This window comes from Anomaloglossus baeobatrachus, chromosome 5 (assembly GCF_048569485.1).
Source record: "Anomaloglossus baeobatrachus isolate aAnoBae1 chromosome 5, aAnoBae1.hap1, whole genome shotgun sequence".
In the NCBI taxonomy this organism is placed as follows: domain Eukaryota; kingdom Metazoa; phylum Chordata; class Amphibia; order Anura; family Aromobatidae; genus Anomaloglossus; species Anomaloglossus baeobatrachus.
In genome coordinates this window covers 123,359,354-123,385,310 of record NC_134357.1, presented here as the reverse complement: position 1 = coordinate 123,385,310, position 25,957 = coordinate 123,359,354, and the positions used below count along the sequence as shown (strand labels likewise).

The window sequence follows — 25,957 nt, the reverse complement described above, 5'->3', positions numbered from 1 at the left end:
CAGCTAAAAAAAGGAGCAAAACCTGCTTTTTGGAAGCAACTTTTTTTACTGCCAAGAGAACAGGTTTTGGATGTACAAAAGACGCAGCAAAAACACGAATGTGTGCAGAAAATGTGGATTTTAGATGAGGAAATCCTGCTAATATTAGTATACAAAGCTGTGCATGAAATCCACACTAATTACACAACGTGTGAAGTCAGCCCTCAGTCAGGAGACTGTTCTGTCCTATATTATCATGCACTATTGCACTAGTCTAGTTCCTACAGCGCCCATCCTCAGCAGCCTGGGGACCTCCCCTCATCCGCAGCATTCATCACTTCATACATTTAGAAAAGGAGATATCGAACTACTACAGTGCAGGGGAGAAGAACCACAAGTGCATGCATGCTTAGTCTACGTCAGTAGAGGAGGCCCCGCCAGAGGGCAGCACTGAGCACCGCTGTGTGGAGCTGGCAGAGCCGAGCAGAGCAGAATACCGGCCCTGCCCAGCAGAAAGCCGGCCCGGCCCTGCTTCCTGTGTGCACAGGCGGGGGGAGAGCAGCAGGAAGCGGCAGGAGACGAGCACAGTCCTGCCTGGTAAGCACGGACGGCTGGTGACAGGACCGGGCGTCTCCTCACTGCCCGGCTGCCACTATGGCATTTATGTATGGGCGGGAAGGCAGGTGGGCGAGGTAAACAACATGGACTCTACTCCCGTGCAGTGGGCAGACTACTACTCCCATCATGCCCCACAGCTGCCTCTTCCTAGAACCTATAGTACATGTATAGAACAGTAATACCCGAGCAGCCTGTGCTGTGGGCAGACTACTACTCCCATCATGCCCCACAGCTGCCTCTTCCTAGAATCTATAGTACATGTATAGAACAGTAATACCCGAGCAGCCTGTGCAGTGGGCAGACTACTACTCCCATCATGCTCCACAGCTGCCTCTTCCTAGAACCTATAGTACATGTATAGAACAGTAGGCTGTGCAGTGGGCAGACTACTACTCCCATCATGCCCCACAGCTGCCTCTTCCTAGAACCTATAGTACATGTACAGTATAGAACAGTAATACACGAGCAGCCTGTGCAGTGGGCAGACTACTACTCCCATCATGCTCCACAGCTGCCTCTTCCTAGAACCTATAGTACATGTACAGTATAGAACAGTAATACACGAGCAGCCTGTGCAGTGGGCAGACTACTACTCCCATCATGCTCCACAGCTGCCTCTTCCTAGAACCTATAGTACATGTACAGTATAGAACAGTAATACACGAGCAGCCTGTGCAGTGGGCAGACTACTACTCCCATCATGCTCCACAGCTGCCTCTTCCTAGAACCTATAGTACATGTATAGAACAGTAGGCTGTGCAGTGGGCAGGCTACTACTCCCATCATGCTCCACAGCTGCCTCTTCCTAGAACCTATAGTACATGTATAGAACAGTTACACAATGCGCGTCCTGTGCAGTGGGCAGACTACTACTCCCATCATGCCTCACAGCTTCCTATTCCTAGAACCTATAGTACATATATAGAACAGTTACACAATGAGCAGCCTGTGCAGTGGGCAGACTACTACTCCCATCATGCTCAGGAGCTTCCTATTCCTAGAACCTATAGTACATGTTTAGAACAGTAGCCGGTTCAGTGGGCAGACTACTACTCCCATCATGCTCCACAGCTGCCTCTTCCTAGAACCTATAGTACATATATAGAACAGTTACACAATGAGCAGCCTGTGCAGTGGGCAGACTACTACTCCCATCATGCTCCACAGCTGCCTATTCCTAGAACCCATAGTATATGTATAGAACAGTAATACCCGAGCAGGCTGTGCTGTGGTCAGACTGCTACTCCCATCATGCCCTGAAGAGGAAACTTTTAGATGAGCAAAATTTCTGCTGACAGGTTCCCTTTAAGTCCTCTCACCCTGCGAGGTGCCCTCAGCACATTGGCATTCGGATATAAGCGTGAGGGTGTACTCAAGACTATATAGACTTCCAATTGTACATAGGTTTGCAAGCTAGCACCATATGTCGGCATGCTGGGTGAGGCCTATGCATTTCATGCTTTACAGGCTCTGTGTCTTAGCTATGGATAAGAGTATCAGACTCAAAATACCTGAGCCTCACCAAGCATGCTGATGCCATTTTAACTTGATGACATGTAGAAGTGGTTATACATAATGGTGCTGAAGTTTGCCGAAAAACCTTTTTATTTCGAATTGAGAAGTATATATGCAGCATATATGAAGTTGTCAGGTTCAGCTCAGTAGACCCATGGCCATTCTTTGCATCGCGTGTTCTTACTCGGACGTCTGAGTTCAGCCTAAGTTTACATTTGCACGTACCGATTTAATCATGATTCGATAATCATTAATAATTGGCCAGTGTAAACAGACCGCCGATCACCCAACGAACGAGCAAACAATTTGTTCGTCAGGTGAAGTGATTTTAAGCTTGCTTAAAAATCATGGTTCACAGCAGCGCATCATCCCACGATAAACAGGATATGTGCTGCCAAGAACAGTGACAGCCTATGTGCATATAACACCCTATTATTCACTGTTCTGTGAGCATCTAAACGGGTTATTTAAGGGGTTGTCCACTACTTTTACATTGACTGTCTATCCTTAGGATAGGTCATTTAATGTCTTATGCACTGGGGCCCGACTCCTGGCACCCCTGCAGATCAGCTGTTTTCGGGATTGGTCGCGGTAGCATACATCCAACTATGCTCAGTTCTGGAGCTGCCCTGTCAACTGATGACTGTGGCTAGGTACGGTACATCCACTTTCCATTCAAATCAATAGGAGGTGGATGTGCATTACCCAGCCGCTTCCGCTATCAGAAGACTGATCAGCTCTGGAACTGTGCATTCCCGGCTGCCTGCTGACGGCGGAGGCACTGAGAGCAGCTGATCGGCAGGGGTGTGGGGTGTCGGACCCCGGATAATGAGACATTGATGATCTATCCTAAGGATAGACCATCAGCATAATAGTAGTGGACAGCCTCTTTAAACACCGCCAACTGGCAATTATATAGCCAATTGGTTATTACATTCAAGGAACCTGACATCTGATACATCCATGGACAGCGTGTATCAAGCTCTGGCTGTATCATCTTAGCCAGGTGTGTTTGACTTTCAAACGCTGCGGCACAACATACTTTATAGTCAGTTGGCTAAATTGCATGAGGTACTAGTTGAAAAGTCAGGTTCTCTCTGCCCGCTGCCCTGGAATGACAGGTTTCGCCGTATATACACATGCCGGGGAACAAATGTTACTCAAGCAGCAGGCAAGGAGACGCTCAAGGAGATCCGCCTTTCTAACAAGTCTCCCATGTAACATGGCCCCCAGCAGGTTGTAAATTGTTCTGTTCTCTGAAATGCCATAGCATTCCATAGGAACACATCTGGCTGAGACCATATAGCCAATGCCTGACACATGCTGCCTGTGGAAAGGGCAGCATGTACCAGCTGTGGAATTCCCTTAATGCTGCAAATTGGCTAGTGTAAATAAGTCCTAAATCCTTATGATCAGCACACACAGATTTGCTATATCTCAAGGGTTTGCTGCAAAGGGCCCTTAGCCTTAAAGGTGTCTTCCAACATTATTTTTTTTTTTAAAAAAAGCTGACTGTAGGAAATAAGAAAAACCTCAATTATTGATTTGTTTAAATCCCCACCGCCTCCGTAGCTACTGTGGACATCACAGGTCTTTGATGTGGCGCTGACATGCTGTTCACCCACGTTACTGCCATTTCTAAACGCTGGCCTCATCAGTGATGCTGGCTTGTACGCATGAGACCACAGAGACCAGTGACTGGCTGCAGCGGTCACATGCACGTGCAACATGTCGTCACTCAGGGACATTAACATAGAATGGTAGGGACGACCACAGTATCAAAGTGCCGGGAAATAACAGTAAATGTTTTTTTTTTTTTTGGCTTTAACATTTTGTACATGTAGTTTCATTGCTTAAACATTTATAGTAATATACACACACACACTGAGCACATATACACACATAGCAGACACACATGGATACACTGGGCGCATACACACAGCGCACATGCATGTATATACACACACACACTGAGCACATATACACACATAGCAGACACACATGGATACACCAAGCGCATACACACAGCGCACATGCATGTATACACACACACACACTGAGCACATATACACACATAGCAGACACACATAGATACACCGAGCGCATACACACATAGCGCACATGCATGTATACACACACAGCAGACACACATGGATACACCGAGCGCATACACACAGCGCACATGCATGTATACACACACACACACACACACACACACACACACACTGAGCACATATACACACATAGCAGACACACATAGATACACCGAGCGCATACACACATAGCGCACATGCATGTACACACACACACACACATACTCTGCTGTACACTCACCCAGCGATGCGGTCCCCGGCACTGAAGTCCCCAAAGCTGTCCCTGCTTCCAGCTCCTCAGGGCACTGAATATTCAGTGAGTATAATGAGCGGCGATAAGGAGCGGGAGGCAGCAGACCCGGAGACAACATCGCTGGAAAGAAGTAAATATAGAGAATATTTTTATTAAAAAGACCCATATTTTCTCTGGGGCGCGCAGCATCCGACAAAGTCAAGAAAAGCCGGATGTGTGAAACCACTAGCTTACCCCGGCTCCCGGCACACGTGTGCCGGAGCCGGCGTACGCTGGTAACCATGGTACACATCGGGTAACTATAGAAACCGCTTTGCTTAGTTACCCAATGTGTAACATGGTTACTAGCTTACCCCGACTCTCGGCACACGTGTGCCGGAGCCGGCGTACGCTGTTAACCAGTGTACACATTGGGTAACTATGGAAACCACTTTGCATAGTTACCCGATGTGTACCATGGTTACTAGCTTACCCCGGCTCTCTGCCCATTCAGATCATTGGTCTCCCACTGTCAAACACGCCGATGCGTGCTGCACAGCAGGAGACCAACAAGCAAAAAATAAACCAGCACTGTCGCTTTGCATAGTTACCCAATGTGTACCATGGTTACCACCTTACCCCCGGCTCCCGGCACATGTGTGCATACACACATAGCGCACATGCATAATGAATAATAATATAATCAGCAAGTCTTGAATAATGATGGTTCATTTCTTGCTCGTTGGTCTCCCGCTGTGCAGCATGCATCGGCCTATTTGACAGTGAGAGACAAACGATCTGAATGGGCAGGGAGCCGGCGTACACTGGTAACCATGTTACACAATTGAGTAACTATGCAAAGCGCTTTGCTTAGTTACCCGATGTGTACCATGGTTACCAGCGTACGCCGGCTTAAGCACCCATGTGCCAAGAGCCGGGGGTAAGGTGGTAACCATGGTACACATTGGGTAACTAATGAAAGCGCTTTCCATAGTTACAGGATTGTGTACCATTTGTTACCAGCGTACGTCGGTAAGCTGATAATCATGGTACACATTGGGTAACTATGCAAAGCGACAGTGCTGGTTTATTTTTTGCTTGTTGGTCTCCTGCTGTGCAGCACGCATCGGTGTGTTTGACAGTGGGAGACCAATGATCTGAATGGGCAGAGAGCCGGGGTAAGCTAGTAACCATGGTACACATCGGGTAACTATGCAAAGTGGTTTCCATAGTTACCCAATGTGTACACTGGTTAACAGCGTACGCCGGCTCTGGCACACGTGTGCCGAGAGTCGGGGTAAGCTAGTAACCATGTTACACATTGGGTAACTAAGCAAAGCGGTTTCTATAGTTACCTGATGTGTACCATGGTTACCAGCGTACGCCGGCTCCGGCACACGTGTGCCGGGAGCCGGGGTAAGCTAGTGGTTTCACACATCCGGCTTTTCTTGACTTTGTCGGATGCTGCGCGCCCCTGAGAAAATATGGGTCTTTTTAATAAAAATATTCTCTATATTTACTTCTCTCCAGCGATGTTGTCTCCGGCTCTGCTGCCTCCCGCTCCTTATCGCCGCTCATTATACTCACTGAATATTCAGTGCCCTGAGGAGCTGGAAGCAGGAACAGCTTTGGGGACTTCAGTGCCGGGACCGCATCGCTGGGTGAGTGTACAGCAGAGTATGTGTGTGTGTGTGTGTGTGTGTGTGTGTGTGTGTGTGTACATGCATGTGCGCTATGTGTGTATGCGCACGGTGTATCCATGTGTCTGCTGTGTGTGTGTATTCATGCATGTGCGCTATGTGTATATGCGCTCGGTGTATCTATGTGTGTCTGCTATGTGTGTATATGTGCTCAGTGTATGTGTATACATGCATGTGTGCTATGTGTGTATGCGTCGGTGTATCCATGTGTGTCTGCTATGTGGGTGTGTGTGTGTAACCGTACACTGTACAGGACAGTGGCTGCGCCGCAACTTCCTGGTCACATGAAAACACGTGATCGGAGGTTGTCGCGCGGCAACTGTAGTGTACACAGTGCACGGGAGCGCGCCGGATGCGGCAAAGTGGAGAAAAGGTAAGCGACAGTGCTGATGTGTGCCAGGAGCCGGGGTAAGCTAGTAACCATCTTACACATCGGTAACTAAGGAAAGCGGTTTCTATAGTTACCCGATGTGCACTATGGATACCAGCCTACGCCGGCTCCGGCACACGTGTGCTAGTGGCTTTTCTCCCACTTTGTCTTGCGGTGTGGGCTTCGGGTGCTGCAGCAGTCACCTGGGTGTCGGGTGTCTCCGTGTGGTTTGGGGAATGCGTGCGGGGGTACGGGCCAGGGCGAGCATCCAATGCGTGCAGGGTGCCGGGGCAAGCGGCCAATCCATGGGGGGGGGGCCAGGGCGAGCCGAGCGGCCAATCCGTGCTGGGGGGGCGGGGCCATGCCGAGGCCAGCGGCCAATCCGCTGGTTGTCACCGTAAGGACACAATTTTGGAGCAAGACAGACAGACAGACAGAATAAGGCAATTATATATATAGATAATAAAAAGTTAAAAACAAAACAGTTTTGCGGTGTCTCGATAGTAGTGCAAAACTATAAAATGAATGCTTGGGCCATCAAATAGCAAACCTATTCTTAGGTCTTATGCAGAAAATCCGTGTGCTCAGGGCAGATCAAAGTATTGTAGTGCGCCTGTGCAGGACCTAAATGCCAGCGCGTGTGTATGACGTAGACGTGTCATGCACCGCGGCTTCAGAATAAGGAAGACCCAAGATGGCCGAAAGGGGAGGCGCCGGTCCCGGAGAAAGGAGCCAACCATCTGACTGTTGTGCTCCAGAGCGACCTTCTAGGTAAGTATTATAAAGTGTTTTGTATGTTCTACCCCAGCGGCCTGGGCTCTATATACAGCATGTTAGATTGCTGTATATAAGAGCCCCACTGGTGGTGGCCACAGCTTATAGGGCAAAAAACTGGTGACAGGTTCCCTTTAACAGATACATTGTTACATTATACATATACCGAATACAGATAATATACCTGTTTATTTCCATTACATTTAGATTCTGTTACTCTGAAAAAAAGAATGGTGCGAATTTTAGCAAATGGTGAAATTGTTCAAGATGATGACCCTCGAGTCAGGCAAAGCAGCCAGCGCAGCAATACTCGCCAGGTAAGAGCTCGGTTAAGTGCAGATCTCTGTCCATTATACAACATATTTCTTAAGGCTACTTTCACATGATCTTATTTGTGATCCAAGTGCTGCCCGCGAAAAAAAATGACTTCACACAGACTACATTTGGACCAATTTAATTTAGTAGAGTTGTTCAGATTACAGTTTTTTCACATGGACTTAATTTCCGACTGAATAAAAATTGCAGTATTCATTATTCTCTTCTGTATTTCAAATGAGACGCACGTATGCAAGTCTAGGGGTGCACAAAAAAATGAGGATCATCCGGATGTATAGCAATAAATGATGAGCAAGTTTCAAAATTCTCAGATTTGTGATACTCTAAACGAATACTGTCTAATACTCGCGTATGCATTCCAGATAGTGTGTGTAAGCAAGTCATTGGGGAAAAACTCGCAATGTAACTAGTAACCCGAATACCGTACTATTAGCTACTCACACGAATAGTGCGGTATTCATACATTGCGAGTATTTCCCATTGACTTGCATTGCACACACTATTCGGAATGCATACGCGAGTAATTAGACAGTATTCATTACGAGTATCGCGAATCCAAGAATTTGGAAACTCGCTCATCATTAATAGAAATTATATTGGAAACTCTACTTTGTCTTGTACATTTTATCAACTGCTGATTTATAAGGCTATATGTGCACACTGCAGTATTGTTGTCACAACAAAACTGCACATTGAGATATCAAAACTGCACCTTTTCCCAGAAATGTAAAAAACAGCACTTGTTAATGATGCTGCATTTTTGGTGCATTTTTTTCAGTAGAAGCTGCCAAAAATGCAATAAGGTAGAACATGCTGCAGTTTTTTTTGTCAGACGGTTGTGACAAACTGCAGACAAAAAACTGTACCCCCCAAAAAAGCAGACCCCTCTTCTCAGGAGACTCCTACTTACTAGAGGATATTTGCCTCTGATCCTTCTGCAAACTTCGAAGGGCGCTCCCAGCATGTATGCTCTATGCGGTCCTCCCCTACTTCTGGCCGACACATACAGCAGATTACACACACATCGGATCGCACACACAATCGCACATCAGATCGCACACACAATCGCACATCAGATCACATACACATCAGATCGCATACACACACACACATCAGATCGCACTTATACACACACATCAGATCGCACTTATACACACACATCAGATCACACACACAATCGCACATCAGATCACACACACATTAGATCGCACTCGTACACATACACATCAGATCGCATACACACACACACACACATCAGATCGCACTCATATACACATACACACACATCAGATCGCACTCATACACATCAGATCACACACACAATCGCACATCAGATCGCACTCGCACACACAATCACACATCAAATAACACACACATTGGATCACACTCATATACACGCACATCAGATCGCACTCATATATACACACACACACACACATCAGATCACATACACAATCGCACATCAGATTGCACACACATCAGATCGCACTCCTACACACACATCAGATAGCACACACCTCAGATCGCACACACACATCACATCGCACATCAGATCACACACATTAGCTCGCACTCATACACAGACAACATATCACACACAATCGCACATCAGATCGCACAGGCACACACTCACCACATCCAGCGATACCGATTGCTTCCGGACGGCAGGGGAGCCTGGGACACAGTGCAGAGGAGCACGAGGACCAGCGGTGGAACACATTGATGAGTAACACAATTCAACAGATATCAAGAGGAGTGAGGGCCCTGCTCACAATCTTACACTCTCAGTACGTGCAATGATTCTTCTGTACTGTATGAAAACTAGGTAGATCTGTCTGTGACATTCTAATGGTGGAGCTATGGGTTATTGGGGAGATTTTTCATAAAAGACCCCCAATACACATGTATAGCTATAATTATTATCTACAATGAATGCTTATTTCCTTTTTCTTTTTGCCTGTGCAGGGATTTTTCAACAATGTTGGAAATACTGGGGCCGGAGCACAGCAGGCTCCCCAAGACGGTGCGAGGCAGGAGGGGCGCTCTCCCTTCACCGACATTAACCAGCAACTGGTGAACATGGGTTTTCCTCGCTGGAACCTGGGAAACCAGGTGGTAGAGCCTGTCATGTCTATTCTGTTTCTGTTTCTCATTCTAATGATGGGGGTCCGTGGCTTGCTGTTAGTTGGTCTTATATACATCGTGTCCCACCTCAGTCAGCGGTAAATGGAAGCACAGAACACCGGATATGAAGAATGGAAAACAAAGCAGTGGTGTCTGTTTCTGGAAAACTAAGTGGTGGTAACCTCCAGGGGACCAGATAATACAAACAGTACACCTGTTCTTCATGACTAACAGTTGGATCACACTCACCACCTAGTGGAAGGAAGAACTGGTTCCATGGACGGAATTTTGTTTTTTTTTTAGCCCTTGGGGTTTATTCCTGTTCACATTCCTACTCTATTTGTATGTTAAACTAATTGAATATCTGTAACAACTACTTGATAAGAAATAAGGTCTATATTTTCTCCATTCAGCAGACAGAATAACTTTTTTTTTATTGTCTAGGTAAATCTATGAACACATTAATAATTCCCAATGTTCACAAGTTTTATGAATCACTTAAATAATTACTGTATAAAAAATTGTTTAAATGTATATTTGAGGTTCAGAAGCTTTATGGAACATGATAGGTGATTACTATTTGAGGAATGAACACTGCTAATGGGTGCAATAGAAACTACAGCATAATGACTCGAATGAAAGCTTACTGTCAGCAGGCAGCAGCCGCCTGTAGCCTGCACATCCCTTGCAGATTAGACGGCTGTCTACTTTCAGTACAGGTACTCCAAAGCCACGGTTGGAAATTGGAAATCCCTACAGAGATGTAACGTTAATATAAATTTCTTGCAATTTCTTAAACTGAGAGCTGGTAAAGTGTCTAGATTTTTCTTTAGTGATAATTAGATAAAAAAAAAAACACATGCTGATTTTATGCTGTGAGTAAGGGCTGTAATCACTGTTGTGAATGAAATTGGCCACCATCCAATTTATTTATATGTGGTTTTTTTTTGTTCTTTAAAGAACTAAACTCTGTATAATGTTGTCCTTCATGGAAAGTTAGGAAATTTTTCAAACTGCTTTATTAGGGGATTTGTCTTCATACCTGTAAAAAAAAAATGCGTGTAAGTAGATTCTCAAACCCTGCTTTTTCCCTGCCTTTAGCTACAGTGATATCACAACAGAGACAGGGTCAGCAGTTGTCTCCTTGGGAGTGTTGGGCTTAGGCCGGGTACACATATCCGGCGCACGCCAGTACAGTATGATACATTACAGTGGCAGTGCCGCAACTGACCGGCGCTTGCTGCGCATACACTGTACTGGCGTGCGCCGCATCCGTCAAACCGGTGAAAAGCCGGATATGTGTACCCGGCCTTATCAGCACAATCTCCTGCACCAGTCCCTTCCCAGACTTAATAAGACACAGTTGCTGACCCCTGTCACTGCCATCATTTGTACTCCAAATGAGAATGTTCTGATATCACTGCATCTGAAGACAAATTTGAGAGCCACTTGTATTCAATTTTTTTTTTAGAAATAAAGAAAAATCCTTTAAGTGATTTGTAAAATTTATAACTTTCAGTGTTGAGAAAACATTTATTTTTTAATTATTTTCCTATGTGTACCTTAAGGGAATCTATTAGTGTGTTTTGCTATGTTATCTGAAGACATCCTGCTGCAGGGTTTAACACAGATTTCTGCAATGGGTCTGTTTTCACACTGTGCAATTTTATACCTGCACTGTTTCTTTTAGCTTCAGAAGATTATAATTGCCGGACTAGGTCAGTTAGAGTTCAGCCAGTCCAGCACACCCCCTGCTGTGATTAGCACCTCACTGTCTATAGACTGGTGTGGGTGGGGTTAGCTTTCTCACCTCTACTACATGCTAAATCGAAAAACTTTGATTGTATTAGAACGGCTGCATCCATTAAACTAAGTGACACATCATTGGATTCAGGATCTATTTCCTTACATCATGCTGCTCTCAGATGAGGTAGCAAAAACCTGCTGACAGATTCCCTAAGTTACTCTTTAAGGCTATGTGCACACACTGCGTTTTTTTGGCCGCTAAAAACGCACAAAAACGCACCTGTGTCGAAAAAACAGAGGGGAAAAACGCACGCGTTTTGCCGCGATTTGGTGCGTTTTTTGCTGCGTTTTGCTGCGTTTTTGCTCACTGCGTCCTTATGCGTTTTTTATCAGTGAACAAAAAAAAAGGTCTGATGTCATTTCCTTCTTCAATGTGTTCTTCATTCTCCACTAGTGTATGCAGAAGAGCAGACAGCTGCAGAACTACAAGGCTCAGCATATTCCATCCAATAATGTATGCAGGAGAGCAGACAGCAGCTGTCGAACTACAAGGCTCAGCATCCTCCTTCCAGGACTGTATGCAGGATTTCTTTGCCCCCCCAAACAAAAAAAATGACGTGGGCTTCGCCATATTTTTGTATGCTAGCCGGGTACAGCAGGCAGGTACGGGCTGCCCCCAACCCCCAGCTGCCTATTTGTACCCGGCTGGGAACCAAAAATATAGGGAAGCCCTTTTTTTTAAATTATTTCATGAATTTCCATCTTCTGGCGCTGTATCCAACTCTTCCAGCTGCCCTGAAGCCGGGTGGCTCGCCGGGTAATAATGGGGTTAGGGCTAGCTGTATAGCTGGCCCTAAGCCCGAAATTCATGGTGTCACGCCAATATTAGACATGGCCACCATGAATTTCTAGTAAAGATAAAAAAAAAACACAACACACAGAAAAATATTTTTATTAGAAAAAAAAAAACAACACAATTAGTGACTCCATCTTTATTGAAACAAAGAACCCCCCTCCGCAGTAATCCTGGGTCAAGGGTCCCGCGCCGTCCAATCCGGATCCAATATCATCTGATCGGTTTGCTGGAAGGCAAAGCGATCAGATGATGTGTCAGGATCAAGTGCCTGAATCACATCACACATCAGCTGATTGTATAAAAGCCGATTATACAATCAGCTGATGCATCGGTAGAAAAAAAAAAAAAAAAAAATACTCACTTATGTGCTGATTACCGGCAGCTCCTGCAGCGATGGGGCGGGAGTCTGATCCCGTCCGATCGCTGCAGCAGCTGCCGGTAATCAGGGATGAAGTCTCCTGACGCATCCGCTGATACCGGCCGGGCGCCCGCGATACTTACGATCACCTGATGCGTCGGGTGACTGCATCAGGTGATCCATCGCCAGGTCCTGCATCCATCGGAGCTTTCCCGGCCATCTGCACACAGCCGGAGCGGGGGTGGCGATACCGTGAGGAGATGGGAGCGGGCATGGCACCGGGAGGCTGCAGACAGGTGAGTATAACTTTTTTTTTTTCTACTGTTAACTTTTGTTTTCGCAGCCGCTTCCACCTCCCGCCCAGACATGGCGCCGCACGGCAGCATACATGCATAGGACGGGAGATGGAAGCGGCGGTGACGGTACCGGGAGGATTAACGCTTCTGTATATACTGACAGAAGGAATCCTCTTCCTGTACACGTCACTTTACTGCCCACCTCCTGCGTTTATAGCTGCGTTTTTGGTCTTAGGCTATGTGCACACGGTGCGTTTTTCGCGGCGTTTTTGCGCGTTTTTCGGGTGCGTTTTTGGCCTCAAAACTGCATGACTTTGCTTCCCCAGCAAAGTCTGAGTTTTCATTTTTGCTGTCCCCACACAGCGTTTTTTTTCAGCTGCGTTTTTGTGGTGACCACCAGCGTTTTTCACTGCGCTTTTCATCCATTGAGTTCAATGGGATGTTGAAAGACGCAATGAGAAACGCAAATAGCTGCGTTTTGGTGCGTTTTGGTGCGTTTCTAAGACCAAAAACGCAGCTATAAACGCAGGAGGTGGGTAGTAAAGTGACGTGTACAGGAAGAGGATTCCTTCTGTCAGTATAGACAGAAGCGTGAATCCTCCCGGTACCGTCACCGTCGCTTCCACCTCCCGTCCTGTGCATGTCAGCTGCCGTGTGGCGCCATGTACAGGCAGGAGATGGAAGCGGCTGCGAAAACAAAAGTTAACAGGAGAAAAAAAAAAAAAAAAGTTATACTCACCTGTCTGCAGACTCCCGGTGCCATGCCCGCTCCCAGCTCCTCTCACGGTATCGCCACCCCCCGCTCCGGCTGTGTGCAGACGGCCGGGAAACCTCCGGCTCCGATGGATGCAGGACCTGGCGATGGATCATCTGATGCAGTCACCTGACGCATCAGGTGATCGTAAGTATCGCGATGACGCGGGCGCCCGGCCGGTATCAGCGGATGCGTCAGGAGACTTCATCCCTGATTACCGGCAGCTGCTGCAGCGATCGGACGGGATCAGACTCCCGCCCCATCGCTGCAGGAGCTGCCGGTATTCAGCACATAAGTGAGTATTATTATTTTTTTTTTTTTTTTTTGCACCGATGCATCAGCTGATTGTATAAAAGCCGATTATACAATCAGCTGCTGTGTCATGTGATTCAGGCACTTGATCCTGACACATCATCTGATCGCTTTGCCTTCCAGCAAACCGATCAGATGATATTGGATCCAGATTGGACGGCGCGGGACCCTTGACCCAGGATTACTGCGGAGGGGGGCTTCTTTATTTCAATAAAGATGGAGTCACTAATTGTGTTGTGTTTTATTTCTAATAAAAATATTTTTCTGTGTGTTGTGTTTTTTTTTTATCTTTACTAGAAATTCATGGCGGCCATGTCTAATATTGGCGTGACACCATGAATTTCGGGCTTAGGGCTAGCTGATAATATACAGCTAACCCTAACTCCATTATTACCCGGCTAGCCACCCGTCACCAGGGCAGCCGGAAGAGTTGGATACAGCGCCAGAAGATGGCGCTTCTATGAAAGCGCCATTTTCTGGGGTGGCTGCGGGACTGCAATTCACAGCGGGGGTGCCCAGAAAGCATGGGCACCCTGCACTGTGGATTCCAATCCCCAGCTGCCTAGTTGTACCCGGCTGGACTCAAAAATTGGGCGAAGCCCACGTCATTTTTTTTTAAAATTATTTCATGAAATTCATGAAATAATTTAAAAAAAAAAAAGGGCTTCCCTATATTTTTGGTTCCCAGCTGGGTACAAATAGGCAGCTGGGGGTTGGGGGCAGCCCGTACCTGCCTGCTGTACCCGGCTAGCATACAAAAATATGGCGAAGCCCATGTCATTTTTTTTTGGGGGGGGGCAAAGAAATCCTGCATACAGTCCTGGAAGGAGGATGCTGAGCCTTGTAGTTCGACAACTGCTGTCTGCTCTCCTGCATACACTATTGGATGGAGGATGCTGAGCCTTGTAGTTCGACAGCTGCTGTCTGCTCTCCTGCATACACTATTGGATCGAGGATGCTGAGCCTTGTAGTTCTGCAGCTGTCTGCTCTTCTGCATATGCTGAGCCTTGTAGTTCGACAGCTGCTGTCTGCTCTCCTGCATACACTATTGGATGGAGTATGCTGAGCCTTGTAGTTCTGCAGCTGTCTGCTCTTCTGCATACACTAGTGGAGAATGAAGAACACATTGAAGAAGGAAATGACATCAGACCTTTTTTTTTTTTGTTCACTGATAAAAAACGCATAAAGACGCAGTGAGCAAAAACGCAGCAAAACGCAGCAAAAAAACGCACCAAATCGCGGCAAAACGCGTGCGTTTTTTGCCGCGTTTTTTCGACGCAGGTGCGTTTTTGTGCGTTTTTCGCGGCCAAAAACGCACAAAAACGCAGCGTCAAAAAAACGCAGCGTGTGCACATAGCCTTAGAAACGCACCAAAACGCAGCTATTTGCGTTTCTCATTGCGTCTTTCAACATCCCATTGAACTCAATGAATGAAAAACGCTGGAATAATTGACATGCTGCGCTTTTGTGGTCACCACAAAAACGCAGCTGAAAAAAAACGCTGTGTGGGGACAGCAAAAATGAAAACTCATAGACTTTGCTGGGGAAGCAAAGTCATGCAGTTTTGAGGCCAAAAACGCACCCGAAAAACGCGCAAAAACGCCGAGAAAAACGCACTGTGTGCACATAGCCTAAGTGAATTATATTACGTACAACTTATCAGCTAGGGACATCCCTGTGTGCTAGCTGCTTCCATCCCAATCAGCACTGCCAAGAATGTTTACAGTGATACTAATTTGCCAAAAACTATGGCACATAGGGATTTGTTAACAATAGTCCATCTAGTTGATAAGCTCAGCTGTAAAGAGGACATTATGCTATTTGTAGTTTCCAGCGATGCCTCAGTAACCACATAACCTCGTTCTCTGAGCTCACTTTAGTGTGAACCTTCCCCTGCAACAACTAGATTTCATCTCAATCTCTCAATGATCTGGTACATTTTTATTTTTTTTTCTGTACTCTTGTAAACACTCTTATATGGATTTTGTACTTTCCTTGTATTCTTCTATTTTCCATATTTCACATAAGGAATACTTTGTGTATGTGTAAATGTACTTCATATGCGTAAAAAATTGCTTTTTAGTAAAATATTAATTAAAACAATTCCATTTATATCAGGGACACAGATTGAGACAGCCCGAGAGATCACGTAGATATCCTACCGTTTCCACCAATATGTGACGAACAGCGCTCTGCTGCCCCCTATCGTCAAGACAATTATGCAATTGACCAACGATTAATGGACGAAGCCACGGCTGTTTACACTACTAGGCCTGTTATTGTGGAACTCATAATGAGCATATTGTATATATGATACCAGTTCCAACACATAGAATTTATATGGAATATATATAGGCTGGGCCATAAGTATGGCTACACCCTGATAAAATGGAAGTGGTTGCTGATATCACCTTATAGTTTGTGGCATTAGTACATGGCAGAGGACAATCATTTGAGGCGAGGTGACGTCCATGGCGGCCATCTGCAAAGCTGCCAATTTGAATTCAACTTTACTTTTTTCAATGAGAAGAGGGTCATGTGACACATCAAACAGAGAATTGCACAAGAAAAACAAAGGTGTGCTAATTTTTAACGTAGCTTTATTCATTATCGAGTTATTGACACGTTTGTGACATGGAAAAACAACAGTAACCCACTAAAGGATGTGCTCATAGTGCTGCACATTGTGTTGAATTGTCAACACAATTCTCTTCTCCCACTCTTGACACACCGAGAACAATACCGCAGATCCAGAATCCCGGATGTGGGGCACCTGAAACAACTAATACAGGAGGGCTGTGGTAGCATTTCTTCTGTGGTATTGCTCTCGGTGTGTCAAGAGTGGGAGAAGAGAATCTCCTTTAGTGGGTTACAGTGGTTTTTCCATGTTACAAATGTTTCAATAACTCGATAATGAATAAGGCTATGTTAAAAATGAGCACACCACTATTTTTCTTATGCAATTCTCTGTGTTTGATGTGTCACATGACGCCCTTTCCATTGCAAAAATTAAAGTTGAATTCAAAATGGCGGCTTTGCGTATGGCAGCCATGGGTGTCACCCGGCCTCAAATGTTTGGCCCCTCCCATGTACTAATATTCCACAAACGCTAAGGTGATATCAGCAACCACTTCCATTTTATCAGGGTGTATCCAAACTTATGGCCCACCCTTTATGTACCTCAATACAGTCACGTCTTCCGCCAATTGTTTTACAGGTAACATATGGCTTCACTGCCCAAACCACATGCGCCATAAATCTGAAAAATCAAAAAGGGAAGGGGAGAGAGGCCAATTACCAGCATTGTAAAAGTATTACCTTAAAAAATCACGTTCATGAAGTAAGCTTCACCAATTAAAATTTAAAAAAATTAAAAACAGGGAAAGCAGACATTATTACAATGAACATTAGGTGTTTCGGACTAAACATAGTCCTTATTCATAGGTAAATCATATCACTGATGGGGCTTCCTCCTTCAGACCCAGTGATCATGTGTTTTCTGGGTGTAAGGAGGGAACCTAAGAGACTCATTCAACTCTGCAATGTAGCCTGAAAGCCGAATTTCTGTAACTGGGGCTAATATGACAGCCCCAGTTACAGGGTATATCAGTAATAAAAAGATTGTATTAATATGAGATACCCCCTTCCCTATAATCGGGGGGTTTTTTGGTTTTTATTTATAACTACCATGGCTTATAATACAAAGTTGTCTGAATATGGGCAAGTCCTTTAGTGGAGTGCTGGTAAAAGATTAAACACATGTCAAGGGATGATAAATAAGGGTATATACCAACACAAGAAAAGTCTAGTGTCCATCATGGTTACAGTAAAGAAGGTATTCAAAATGTGAATGTCCTAATGCAGACTTGATTTTCTTGATATTGTAGTGAAGAATAAGAAAAGAAAAGTATTGGTGATCACCAAGATTTCTCAATGAGGGTAAAGACCTAGGTCCATGTAAGTAAACACAGATGGAGAACGTTTCCTGTGAAGCTGGTATCCAGAAATCAGGAGTCTAAACTGGAGATTTGATCTGCAATATGAAAGGATATGAGTAGGGCCTTAGTCTGCAGTCTTTCCTCAGAACCTGTGTAAATTGTAGAAGTAATTGACCCCTTTATCACAAAACTGAGACATCCACAGTTGCAGGTGAACTTACTCCTATCACAATCAAAGATGCTTGTATATGATGTATAATAAATCTGCAAAGTAAAAAGGTGTGACGAACGAGTTGTTAAAAATTGTAAAAACTAACGGCCTCGATTCAAGACTGGCGATATTCCTGCCGATGTTGATGAGGAGTTGTTAGTTAGACTAGTTTCCCACATCCGGCATTTCGCTGGATTGCCGGATTCGGCACACTCCAGTACAATGTTAATACTGTACAATGGCATCACGGCAAGCTCCGGTCACATGCTGTCATGTGACCGGAGGTGCCGCAATGCCATTGTACTGTATTACATTGTACTGTATGTACTTGAGTGTGCCGGATCCACATGAGCCACATGATCGGATGCAACTGCTCTACTATGAAGTTATGTTTTGGAACTTCACTGCAGAGAAGAACACGGAGCGCCCAAATGTTTAGTCTTTGGGCGGTCTGCAAATAGTTAATCACTTGGTAAACGATGTAGCAGCACTGGGTTAGTGAAAAGCATAAGGCTATGTGCGCACGTTGCGTAAATACATGCAGTTACGCTGCGCTTTGTAGCGCAGCGTACCTGCATGAGTCCTGCGTCCCCTGCACAGTCTATGGAGATTGTGCAGGGGTCGTGCGCACGTGGCGTCTTAGAGCGCAGCGCTTCGGCTGCTGCCCGAAGCGCTGCGTTCTAAGAAGTGACATGTCACTTCTTCCGTGCGCTCTGCATGCAGCTCCTGCTCTGTCTATGGCAGGAGCTGCAGGCAGAGCGCATGGAATCGGCTTTTTTTTTTTTTCTCTACGGACATTTTCTGCAGCGATTTGAAGCGCACGTGTGCTCTTCAGATCGCTGCAGAAATTTCTGCAGGGCTAGTACGCAACGTGCGCACATAGCCTAAGATTTCACGATAACAGATGAGATTTTGCAGTTTCACTAATGGGGACTACGAAGGGTTGTTGGATCCTGAATACCGGAATCCTTTAACCTGGAAGATCGGGCCTGACCTTTGCTAGAAAGTTGAGCTGTTTCAGGTATGTTAGGGAGTATTCTGCATCCTTTAGTACTAATTTATATTTACAAAAATCAGCAGTTTGAGACTGCCTTCTTTCTCATTAAATAAAATATGCAAACTAGATTATGGTAGGTACTCTTTATACAACGCTCTAAGTGGTGATCATTCGAGCACTGGCCACCATGACCTACTTTTACTCCAAACTATGGGAACACATTTCCCATTATGACATACACACACAACATTGAAAGATTTATAGCTGTGAGAATTGTAATTTAGATGTGTAATAACAATAGCAGGCTTTCTCCTTACTGTTGCTTTATTGGTCATATTTCGTATATGCTCTTTATATTACTCGTTAGTGTAAAACTACCTCTGCGAGGAAAGTCATGTTTTCTATAGTGGCTTGAGACATGGACTGTGGTGTAGATCTCCATTATTCGTTATCGTGATGGCATTAATCCTTTGAACAGTTAGTGTTCTGTATATTGCTGAGTGAGGCAAAGCTGAACAAGGATACAGAAAAGCTTAGGGATTTTGAAGCATTATCTACAGATCTGCTAATCTCCTGGCCTAATCTTATCTGGTAGTAACATACTCCTGTCAGAATACATTTGCAGCCTGGATGCTCTCCTGGTGAGATTTTTTACAGCACTCCTCTGGCAGACAAATTGTTTCACTAAATTAAAGTTTTTATATATCGTAAAGTTATGTGTTATTAGATTTCATTAAGACATGATATCAGAAGAAAGTGCTAGGAGTTAGTGTTTCTGCTTTTTAGATTTAAGTAAGAGATTATTGATGATAGCGTAATAATACACAGGCTATTGAATGTTCTCAGTGAGAGGAACAAAATTATAATCTTGTGATACCTTTCAATGGCTAACTAAAATAAAATAAAGTGATGTTACAAACCAAGCTTTCGAGACATCTCAGGTCCCTACATCAGGCATGGTATGACAAAATATCTGAAGAAACATAAATATATGCACAGAGCAGAGGGATGGCATAATACAAGACATTTATTATGCCATCCCTCTGCTCTGTTTGTGCACATATTTGTGTTTCTTCAGATATTTTGTCATACCATGCCTGATGAAGGGACCTGGGATGTCTCGAAAGCTTGGTTTGTAACATCACTTTATTTTATTTTAGATAGCCATTGAAAGGTATCACAAGATTATAATTTTGTTCCTCTCACTGAGAACATTCAATAATTTTTCAACTGGCTAACACTGTACCAAAACCTTTTTACTTGTAATTACACAGGCTGGAACAGTATCCATGATGGAGCCTGGGACATTAGTATTAGGTAGAAAAATGCAGCCTATGTTCCCTGGGTAGCTTTATCTCAGGAGCTGTGGAAATTTGGTATTTATAGATTGCACCACGTAGACACTTTTTAACTGATAACTTATCATAGTATTAATGGCATTATCTTTGTTTAAAGGGAACTTGTCACGTGATTTTGGCCTTCTAAACTAAACCTAGCACCTGTACTGCATTCTGCAAAAGTGCACGTTACCCCCTGATCCCCTTATGTAGACCCCACAAATATCTTTATAAAATCTCCCGCCATGTATGTAAATTGTCTGTCCGGTCCAATGGGCATCCTAATCTGCACCTCCTTTCACCGTCCTCTTGTGCTGATTGACGTCACCCGCTTCATCCACATCACTGGACAAAATCTTGCGCCTGCGCAGAGAACTCACCAGTTCACACAGGTGCACCTATGTCTTCTGTTCTGCCTGTAATAGGGCAGAGTGATGTGCGCCTGTGCGAGCTGGGAATATGTCTGCACAGACGGGAGATTTTGCCCGCTTAGGTGGATGGTGCCCGAGGCCTCATCCATGTCAATCAACACAAAATATAAATGTGGATGTGTAAAACTATAAGTAGTCTGTAGAATTATTACATTTTATTAAATTTTGGTTAATATCTTTAGATATATTTTACATTCTCTACTATATCTAATAATTGCTTGTTTGAATAAGCAGTATAACCAAAGAATCTTTCACATACCATACAAAAAAAAAAATATATATTTACTTCTACTCTTTACATCTAATCAGTGTTATAGTAGAGGGAGTCTCCCTGAAGCACTGTGACCCCCTATCTGTAATACATGAAACCGCAATGTCCATGTGTGTGGTTGTGTTTGGCAATGAAGCACAGCCCATTGTAGACAACAGTCTGACATATGGATGTCTCTATATTAGGTACTGCTGGGCTAGTGTTGCAGCACTGAGAGTGTCTTAAGTGCCACCTTATATAGTAGTGCTGTGGGAGCTCACAAATAATACAATGCCTATATAATGTAATTTTACACACAATTTATAAAAAAATTACCTTTTGTATAACTGCCAAATAATCCAAATCTTGAATTTGAAGTCTGCATGAGGAACAGGATTCCAAGATCAGCAAAGTTTTCAGAGAACCTAGGCTTTTTTTTTGCAAAGGTGCAGACACCCACACACTCAAATGCTTTATGCCTAAATAGCCGTAACCAAATCTGAAAATGACCTATTAACTACCAATACTCTGTATTCCTCTTTTTATTTATGCTTTGCATCAGTCACAATCCGTTTGGTGACGGATGCGTCGCACTTTGTTGTAAAAGTGATGTAACGGATGCGTTAAAAAAAAAAAAACAAAAAACAGAAGTGAAAGGTCATTTGGTAAAACCAATCGAAAGAAAGAGAGAGAGAATAAAAAGACGGAACTTTCGCAACGGATAACGGTGGATTCTGCCGCCCATAGGCTACTATCATAAAACACGCATCCGTCGTTATCCGTTTTTTCGACAATGAAAAAAACGTTACATTCAGCGTTGCTCCCGCCTGATGACCAGTGACTAAATGACTAATCCGTCACGCGGCGGATGCAACGCAAGCCCATCAGTCACAATCCGTCGCTAATACAAGTCTATGGGGGTAAAAACGGATTCCTGCAAAATGTTTTGCAGGATAAAGTAATTCCTAAAGGCGACGGATTGTGACTGATGCAAAACAACGCAAGTGTGAATGTAGCCTTAGACCTGTCCTCTTGGTTTCAACTACTACCTCCTACAACAAATCATCTCTTCTCTTGGCATCAAAGATTTTCTCCGCTTCTGGAAAGCCTTATTTCTCACTAATCACACATTTAGCGTCTACCATTCCCATACTACCTCCTTATTCTACCTTCTCTCTGTGGTTTCCACTCAAGGGTCTGACCTGGAACTTTTCTACATCTATACCTTTGGCCTGGGATGATGAAGTCCCATAGCTTCCAGTATAATCTGTATGATGATGACACTCAAATCTACATTTCTGTCCTAGATGTCGCCTCTCTGCTGTTCAGAGTCTCTGAGTGTCTATCAGCCATATCCAGCCTTTTCATCACACTGTGGGAACGCTTATCCGGCTGCTTGCAGAGGTAGAGACAGGAAACGTTTCTATTTAACTGTCTGGCTGGTTTATTCAGACTTCAGAAACCATTCCTCAAAGCAAACTTAAATAATGCTTTTTTCCTGCCCACGGTAACAAAAAGGGAAAATGAAGTAACAAGTTCATACACTTTTTGCAGGATTCACCCACTCAGGGTAATCCATGCTTCACCAAGAGTCCCAGTGCTGGAGGTCTGTTACCTCCATACACAGAACAGTTCATGGAGCCAGAGGTCTTCATTTTACCTCCTGTACCACATGTTAGGGGGGAGATATGTGAACAGCCATTCCACCCATCTCTGTGACTGTTCACAAAAGCCTGACCCTTTTTAAAACCGTTTAACCCTCTCAGTACTTAGCATACTGAGCATTCATTCCAGATTTCACATCACTGAATCTAATAACCTCAGTGAAAAATATCTCCCCTCCAGGATTTTACCATTGGCCATCTTACAACACTTTTTAAATTTTCCTTATGGGCAGAACTGAACTCATCATTTTCTTCCAGCTCACTTAACTCTCCTATCTGATCTTTCTATCACAATAAATGGCAGCACGCTTTCACCTGTACCAACAGTCTGCTGCCTCAGAGGAACATTTCAGTCTGTTCTATCCTAAAAAACACACATTCATGCCTTCACCACCTCCTGACATCTCAAACTTAAAAATATTTCCAGAATTCTCCCTTTCCTTAAAGGGAAGGTGTCATCAGAATTTTTTTTTCAATAACTGTAAAAATATAAAGTATTAATGTTTTAATGTTGTGTACATATTATTATTTGTTTTTAATTGAGAATTTTTTTTAAAAAGTGTGATATTTTTCACTCTTAAACACTAGGGGGAGCAGCTGCTGAAATCCTACAGAAATCCTACTGTAGAAATAGCTCACATTACAGCTGCAGTAAAGTGGGCGGAGTCTGCTCGCCTGTGTGCTATATCACCCCCCCTCCCAATCTGGGTGTTTCCAAAAGAATAAGTGGAAACATTCCCCATCATCTGTGCTTGCTGTCAGTGAGTGGAATCCACACATACATAGGGATATATAGCTTACAGAGGGTCGTTCCTCCTGTATCATGTGTCAGGAGCGACGCTCTGTAGGCTATTCCTGTATGTGTCAAGAGGAGCAACGCTCTGCAGACTGACGCAAGGAGGCCAGGGGTGAGCACACACAAGTGGGGGAGCGGCTGCGGTGGGGCGGGGTTGGTGGTGGCGGGGGCAAAGCGGTGGGGGCTGGGGAGCAGCGACGGCGGCGGGGGGAGTAGCGTACCGGTAGCTTCGGACTGGCTACGGAGCTCTCACCTGCAGCCTGGACTGATCTCAGAGGTTGCAGGACTGTACTGCGAGCGCCGAGTGATTGATTCCCCGGCGATTGCGGTGCAGTTCATAACAGCTGCGGACAGTCTGGGCTGATCTCCGGAGTTCAGGTAAGAGCACCAGAGATCAGCCCGGGATGTCTGCAGCTGTCATGAACTGCACCGCAATCGCCGGAGAATCAATTACTCGGTGCTCGTGGTACATTTCAGGCTGCACGCCGGAGCTCAGGTGAGAGCTCCAGAGTGCACTACAGGTAACCGCAGCCAGGACTGACATTATGGAGATTACTCCAGTAATCAGTCAGACGCTGCATACCAGTACTCACCCATCCCGGCGGGTGACAGGGGGGAAGCTCCAGACGGCGCTGATCTTCCTCTGCTGTGATCTGGACAACCCAGGGGGTGCGTCCAAGTCATAGCAGACGCAGACGCCTACTGTATGTTAGCCTACAGGGTCGGATCCCGACCACTGTTCTCTATGCACAGGGGGCTGCCATAAAGAAGGTGACTAGCTGTCGTTACACACAGCGAATCCAACATGGCAGCCCCCAGTGCCTTCAGTAAAACTAGAATTAAATAAAAACTAAATAAGCAGTGATTTTTTTTTGTATTAAAAATACTTTATTTCATAATCACTATAATTAATACAAAAATAAAAATACGCGAGACCTTCCCTTTAACCCTGAATCAAAACTGTTTGCACAGACCCTTATCATCTCCTGGCTTGACTACTGATATATCCTCCTCTGTGGCCTCCCGACTTAAGGGGGCTTTACACGCTACAATATCGTTAATATTTTATCTTCTGGGTCACAACGTTAGTGACGCACATCCGGCGTCATTAACGATATTGCAGCGTGTGACACTTACCATCGACCTCAAAAATGGTGAAAACCGTTCACCATGGAGAGGTCGTCCCAAAACCAAAAATTGGTATTGGTTGATTATCGATGTGGTTCGTCGCTCCTGCGGCAGCACACATCGCTGTGTGTGACACTGCAGGAGCGAGGAACGTCTCCTTACCTGCCGCCGGCCGCAATGTGGAAGGAAGGAGGTGGGCGGGATATTACGTGCCGCTCATCTCCGCCCCTCCGCTTTGATTGGCCGGCCGCTTAGTGACGTCGCGGTGACGTCGCTGTGATGCCGAACGTCCCTCCCCCTTGAGGGAGGGATTGTTCGGCAGTCACAGCGACGACGCCGACCAGGTAAGTGTGTGTGATGCTGCCGTAGCGATCACACGAAATCGCATGCATGACTGGGCAGGTGCTTTTGCGTATGATATCGCTAGCAATATCGTAGCGTGTAAAGCCCGCTTTACACTCTTGCACCTCTCTAGTCTATGATTAACTCTGCTGCTCTATTAGTCCTCTCCAGTCACTACTCTTCCATCTCTGCCAATTCTATCTCTAACTCTGCCAATTCTGTCACTAGCTTTCAATTGCCCAACAAATCCAGTTTAAATTACTAAACAGCTTGTCCATAATCGGTCTCCTCCATACATCTCTGAACTAACTTTCAAATACCTTCCCTCTCATAATCTATGTTCCTCAAAAGACGCCTTTCTGTTCTCAACTTTTATATGTTTCTCACTCAACCATCTTCAATTTTTTTTTCAAACATCTCCTTTCCTCTGGAATTCAGTGTCTCAGCACATCCAATTGTCTACCATGGTTAAAAGCCTTCAGACACAATCTGAAAACTAATCTCTTCAGAAAAGCCTGCAATAACCCCACTGACACTTAACTTACCACCAGAGCTACTACAACACCTTGACCTACTATCTCCTTTGCCTATAACCTATAGATTGTAAGCCTGTGAGGGTCCTCTCCCCTTCTGTACAAGTCTGTTACTGTTAAGGTACCGTCACACTAAGCGACGCTCCAGCGATCCCACCAGCAACCTGACCTGGCAGGGATCGCTGGAGCGTCGCTACACTGGTTGCTGGTGAGCTGTCACACAGGCAGATCTCACCAGCAACCAGTGACCAGCCCCCAGCTGGCAGC

General features: G+C 45.0%; 1 protein-coding gene and 1 long non-coding RNA gene across 2 annotated transcripts in view; one reads left to right on the top strand and one right to left on the bottom strand.

The window, feature by feature from the left end:
• LOC142309773 (uncharacterized) overlaps window positions 1-25,957 on the bottom strand; it is a 193,910-nt gene that overhangs the window by 98,616 nt on the left and 69,337 nt on the right. Inside the window, exon 2 of the long non-coding RNA XR_012753992.1 lies at window positions 17,244-17,322. This is a non-coding gene — a long non-coding RNA (uncharacterized LOC142309773). The remainder of the gene's footprint in view (window positions 1-17,243; window positions 17,323-25,957) is intronic.
• Window positions 416-11,253, top strand: FAM241B (family with sequence similarity 241 member B). Its single transcript, XM_075347219.1, has 3 exons — window positions 416-576; window positions 7,489-7,598; window positions 9,583-11,253. Exons 2-3 carry the CDS (start codon window positions 7,512-7,514, stop codon window positions 9,841-9,843), a joined length of 348 nt encoding a protein of 115 aa, XP_075203334.1. The 5' UTR covers window positions 416-576; window positions 7,489-7,511; the 3' UTR covers window positions 9,844-11,253.